The sequence below is a fragment of the Triticum dicoccoides genome, chromosome 3A, assembly GCF_002162155.2.
Source record: "Triticum dicoccoides isolate Atlit2015 ecotype Zavitan chromosome 3A, WEW_v2.0, whole genome shotgun sequence".
Lineage (NCBI taxonomy): Eukaryota > Viridiplantae > Streptophyta > Magnoliopsida > Poales > Poaceae > Triticum > Triticum dicoccoides.
The window spans coordinates 724,446,038-724,452,224 of NC_041384.1; the positions used below are offsets into that span (position 1 = coordinate 724,446,038).

At 42.8% G+C, this 6,187-nt stretch overlaps 1 protein-coding gene across 1 annotated transcript; it reads left to right on the forward strand.

Annotated features, from left to right (window-relative positions):
- Nucleotides 1-5,270: 5,270 nt before the first annotated feature.
- Nucleotides 5,271-5,914, forward strand: LOC119273492. The gene has a single exon (XM_037554637.1). The coding sequence runs from the start codon at nt 5,296-5,298 to the stop codon at nt 5,620-5,622; it is 327 nt and encodes a 108-aa protein (XP_037410534.1). The 5' UTR covers nt 5,271-5,295; the 3' UTR covers nt 5,623-5,914.
- The last annotated feature ends 273 nt before the right edge of the window (nt 5,915-6,187 follow it).

A 6,187-nucleotide genomic window follows, 5' to 3' on the forward strand; every position in this document is an offset into this window, starting at 1 on the left:
TGTCTTGAAATAGGAAAATGTTTAGATTCAACCGACTGATTTCTTGAAAAATCAGTCGGTTCGCACGTCGTCTGGTGGTCCTGCGACGTCTGTCATCCTTATCTCTTCCGCCTCGGCCCTTCTTCTAGATCGAGCTGATCCCTTTTCCCCCTTTTCTTCGCACACTCCCGTACAAGATGTGGCACGACCGCTGGAACCCCGCCATCTCCCCTTCCCCTCCCTGCAGCCTGGCCTTCCTTTTTCTCCATTGAATCGATTTCCACCGCCGCCGCTAGGATGCTGCATCGCAACGCAGCATCCATGGTTGAAATGGGTTCATAGTAGTTTATAGCATCGCATCGCTATTGGTAAAATTTGCTATTTCTTTTCTACTGCATATTGTCGCTGTATTTGTACTGGTTTATAGTAGTCTCAAGATATGATTTTATGATCATGATGAGTTATTATTTTAGTAGGTGAAAAAGACATGGATTGATCAAGTTTGGCTTAGTAGTACTTTGGATATGCACCATGTTGCCTCCACTTGAATCTAACCATGTTTATTTCACCCACCGATATATATAATAACTGATCATGCTCATAGTGATATAACAACTAAGCATCGTCATCGTTAATAATAACTCATCATCGTTATCATAATAACAAGTCATACTCATCATCATCATAGTCATCAAACAACTTCTACTCGTTAACATAATAACAAGTGATACTCATCATCATCATAGTCATCTAACCAACCCTACTTAATTGTTCTTAGGACCTACTACCCTCTCTAATGTAAAATAGCATAAAACAAGATAGGCCCTGACGCTCCATTATGGAGAATGGAGATTATCCTGTCTACAATTCTTGCGCTTCACACAATGTTGCTTTCAAGTAGATCCCTATAATTGCCCATACATTTTTTCCATTCTTTGATTGCCATGTATTCATCGGTTTTAGAAATCTGGTATGAACAACGGTGAAGCCTAGGCAGACTTGGCCGTAAGCTAATAACATCAAGGCGACCTTTTGAAAACATCAGATCAGGCACACAATCCTTTGGGGTCTTCTGTTGAAAAAACATAATAATAACATCGTAGTTAGCAATGTAGTTTAGCTTTAGAAGAATATATGCAACAGATGTGCGGATGTCGTAATAGTGAAAAATCTTACCATGCCACCATCTCCATGGATGTTGTCGTAGTTCAACACGTGCACTAGTGGCACGTATTGACCATAATGTGCAGGAGTTTAATAATTAATATTGTAATTCTCAACATCACTAATAAATGAGATAAGATGATCTTTCTCCTCATAAGTTAATTCAGTGCCATCAGTGTAGTAGATTTTTTCTACCATCTTTCGTACATTTTTTGAAGAATGAAAATAAGATCTCAGCTATTTTGAAATAAACAATATAAATTACTTAATAAATATGTTTGAGAAACTCACATAGAGGTAGAAGTGGAAGCTTATCAACAAGAACCCAAATGTCGATATTAGCTACCTCGGCTGGTGGCGGTAGAAAGGAGGGAGGGAGGGAGGGATGGAGGACGGTCGGAGGGAGAGAGGGAGACATACCCGGGGGGGCGACATGGGCGGCAGCGGCAGGCAGGCGGCAATGCGGCGGCGGCAACGGGCCGACAACGACAGCGGCAGCGGGACGATGGAGATGGAGAGTGTGGGGAGGGGAGAGTGAGGGCCGCATGGTGAAGGTAAGTTAGACTTACCAGTAGCGCGGTATAGCAAAACACACTACTAGTACCCACTTAGAAGTAGCGCTTTCTAAGCGCTACTACTATGCCTAGCTTGAGGGCAACAGTGATGGCCAAAAATATTAGCAGCGCATTTTCATAGTGCCGCGCTACTGCTATGTGTGTAGCAGTAGCGCGTGGGTAAAGCACGCTACTGTTAAATAACAGTAGTGCCCTATTCTAACCAGCGCTACTGATAATCCTCTATATGTAAGGTTTTCCCTAGTAGTGTGGAAATGCTTTGTATCTCTGATAAAGTTTTATAATTGGTCTTTCTGCGAAAGAAAAAGGAGACTATTTGTAGTTCTGTTGGCATAAGAACACTGCATTTCGAAAGTGCTATTTTGATTCCAAGCTCACATGCTCTCTGATGAACAGTAAAAATACAAAACAATAGTAAAAAGTTTAAAATTCTGAATTATTATGTCATAAATAATGATGATTTTTTATTCACATGGACATTTTTGTGGTGAAATGAAGTTCGTGCATGTTTGGGCTAAAGTAACAAAATCGATGCTCCAAAATGCTTTGAACAATAGTCTTTTCAAAGCATCGTTCTTGTTTTTTTGTCTAGACCTGTACGAATGTCATTTCATCATAAACTTTTGCATGTAGTTGAAATATTCACCAATGTTTAAAAAATCAGTTTTTTTAACTGTTTAACTATTTTATTTTGATTTTACTGTCCTTGAGAGAGCAGGTGAGCTCGAGTTCAAAAATGACAAGAGACTCTTTCTATGAAGGCTATTTCTGACATGGCACCGATATGGAGCCGGTAGCCGGCGTTTCTATTAGCCATGCTCTCAGCTTGTCAGATACGTAGCTGCACGCGGACTCTTCCAAGCAGCATGTGACCATCTTCTTTTCAGACAAAAATACACGCTGTCTAGTGTTTTACTATATGTTTGTTGTTTGTTGGCGGTCCCTCCATCGTTCTGCGACACCATACCAGCCGTCCCTCTTCACTGTTACGAGAGCTAGCTCGAGTTTTCTACACGCCCCATGCATGCATGGGAGCAAATTAAGTGGCTATTGCATGTGTATTTGGAAGGCTGAGAGAGAAAGACAGACAGATGTTGTCCGGTTCAAATCGGGGCATTGAGAGGTGCGCGACACCAAACCTGGATCTACCATAGGCCGGTGCTGGTCCTGGCTACTCACGCGCAACACTCGACTCCACAGTTGCCCAGCACAAACGGATCAATTAGCTATAGTAGTAGTAGATCCATGTATGGTGTTGGGCACATCCCTCGAGGTCTACTCTACAGCGTCGGAGAGACGTTGCTGCCAATGTCACCGTCGATGAAGCTGGAGGATGGCGTGCCACCGGAGCTCGCGGTGGTGGACCTAGAGCCGGAGGTGCACCGCCGTGTCCTCGCCAGCTTCAGCGACGGCTTGGACAGAACCAGGTAACACTTTTTTTTTTGAATAGTTTAAATTGTTTATCACATGTGTCACAGCCACACTGCTTTTAAACACACAAAGTGCACTATAAAAAAAATATCATCAACAGTATACCATATGAAACATGGAGGAACAGAAACTACGGCGGAGCAGCCATTGTGTAAAATTTTGACAACATACACTGCGTCGTCGCCATCCATCTCATCTCTTCAGCCCCCCTTGCCCGGGAACAACAAAATGAGGCAGGCGCTCACTGAAGAAACTGAAATTATTTATTTTTTGAAACAAAGAAACGGAAAGTACTCATACGAAAGTATGTCCACTGTTTAAGTAGAAATGTGTAGTTCGTCTTTTTCCATTAGTTTGAGTTTTTGGATGACCTGGCTGGTGTGTAAAGCTTAACATGGTATCAGAGTTAAGGTCTAAATGAGTTCAAGTCGCCTCTTGACCCAACTTCACATCCATGGCTAACAGGGCCGTCGACAAGGGGGGCCAAAGTGGGCGACCGCCCAGGGCCCCCAAATTCCTAGGGGCCCCCAAATCGCAGTTTTGTGTCAGGTTGAAAAAGGCCCAGCTTACCTGCTTGCTGGATCATCCCTGATGTACTCCCTCCGTTTTTATTTACTCCGCATATTAGAGTTGATTGAAGTCAAATTTCGTAAAGTTTGACCAAGTTTATAGAAAATAATATAAACATTTACCATAAAAATTTATACTATGTAAAAGTACATTCAATAATAAATATAATGATGTTGATTTGTTATCGTATATGTTAATATTTTTGTTTATAAAATTGGTCAAAGTTTACAAAGCTTGACTTTGACCAAAGCTAATACGCGAACTAAATAAAAACGGAGGGAGTACGACAGCGCCGTAGCGCAACCCCAATCGAGCAGTTCGCCTCCCGCCGCCAGACGATGACAGCGCCGAAGCGTAGCGCAACCCCAGTTCAGAAATTCGACTCGCGCTGCTGGATGACAACATCGCCGTGCAACAATTTTCTGTAATCTGCGCCTTCTTTGGCCGCCTCAAGTTTAGGCCTCTCGATAATGCATGTACCACCGTATCCATAGGTAACTTCCTGTTGTTCCTACTCTGCTCCTATCGATAATTAGTTAATTATCCATGATTGAATTACTTGTCTTGCTCGCACAACACTAAACTTAAACTGCGACGTGCTCTTAAATTTTGGTTTTCAGAATTGATTCCCGCTGAACATGTACTAGTAATACTGTAGTTATGCTATCAGGTTGTCTGCAGGACAGTCCTGACTTTGTGCATCAAACCTCCAATGAATCATCGATCTATTCATTATTCATCAATTGATCATGTATTGTAGCTCATCTAGCTGTTGTTGGCAGAGTGTACTTTTTTTCTCCTTTTGTTATTACCTTGATGACATTTGTCCATCTATCATGTATTTGTTCTCAAATCATCGATCGACCATGCATTTCTTTGATTGTTTCAGATAGAACTATTTTGAGGATAGTTGCTCATACAAGATTTTGAAGATAGTTGTTCATCCGAGTATCAAAGTTCGCATTCTTTTGTTCTCTTACCTTGGTAAGCCTAGAATACATGTAATGATGCTTTTCAGTAGAACACGATGTTAGTTTTATTGCTTTAGCAGTACCTTCAGTACTTTAAATTCATAATTGATGTATTTTGAAATTATATGAAATAACACACAATTAAGAAATTGAATTAAATGAAATTATATATGTTTAATGTTTGAGCCACATTTTGGTTTCATTTGGGCTCAAGGCAAAATCCTAGTATGGCCATGGGCCACTCTGGCTACCCACTGGCCTGCACGTGCCTCGCTTGTCTTCAGGTTGCATGTAGATGCAGTGGAGGTGAGAGATCTATGTCAAAACCTTATATAGAGAGATTAATTGTACTAGTAACTAAAGGTGTTCGATCGACCGGGTTCTCATATATATACTGAACAAACAAGGCACCTCCCGCACCCAAACCTTTCATTGAAGTAACCAGTTACAGTGACAGGAGAACATTGGGCGGGTGGTCCTGGCTAGCGGTTAGGTTGGGCCTTGAGAGCTGCATGTCACCAAATTAACCTGGATGTATATATAAGTCGGTTCACTCCCCCCCACGGTTGCCTATCACAAACGCATCGATTAGCTAGCTAGCTACCATGGACAGAAACGTCTGCATCTCTCTTGTGATGCTTGCGCTTGTGCTCGCTGGCCCGGACACGGGGGCCGCGGCGGCGGCGGTCTACAACGTCGACCAGGCGGTGATGCCAACGCCGTCGTCGTTGAGGAGGCTGGAGGATGGCGTGCCGCCGGAGCTCGCGGTGGTGACGACGTTGGACGTGCGCAGCCGCGTCTACGGCGCCGGCGACATCTCCAACGGAGCCCTGGACGCCAACAAGCCACGCTGTGTCCGTAACTGCCCGGCGCCGGCCGGTTATCCGTACACGGGCCGGGGATGCAACAAATACTACGATTGCCGTGTTTGACAAGGGCAGCGAGCCAGTGAATGGAACGGCGGTACCGGCAAGCGGCAAGGAATCCATGTTCTATATATTTCCAATTTCATTTTGCATGCATTCATGTACCCTTTTTTAAACATCTTCCTATACCGTTGTTGCTATCGCCATATGTCTTGAAATAAAAAATTTAGCATGTCTTGAAATAGCTTGGCAGTACGTCTTGTTGGTACGATTTGTGAAGCCACCGATGATCGAAATTCAATGTTATTTTGCGCCCCGTTTGTAATTACACACAAGTGAACACGGAAAACTATCTGTACTTCTGTTGTTAAGAACCCTCATGTCAAAAAAAGAGAAGAAGTTAAGAACCCTGCATCGTCAACTCATGGCCAGTCCACCTAAAGGTTTTTTTTTATGTAGCTAGATCTCAGTCGACTGATACTTAACCAAGTCTCCGTCAATGAGATTTTACGTGGAGATCAATGCATTTTTTAACCTTTTCTTTTTGTATATGTTTCTTAGTGCAATTTAATGTTCATATAGGTATAAGAGCATCTCCACCCGGGCATCAAAAAAGGATGTTGTAAAAAAA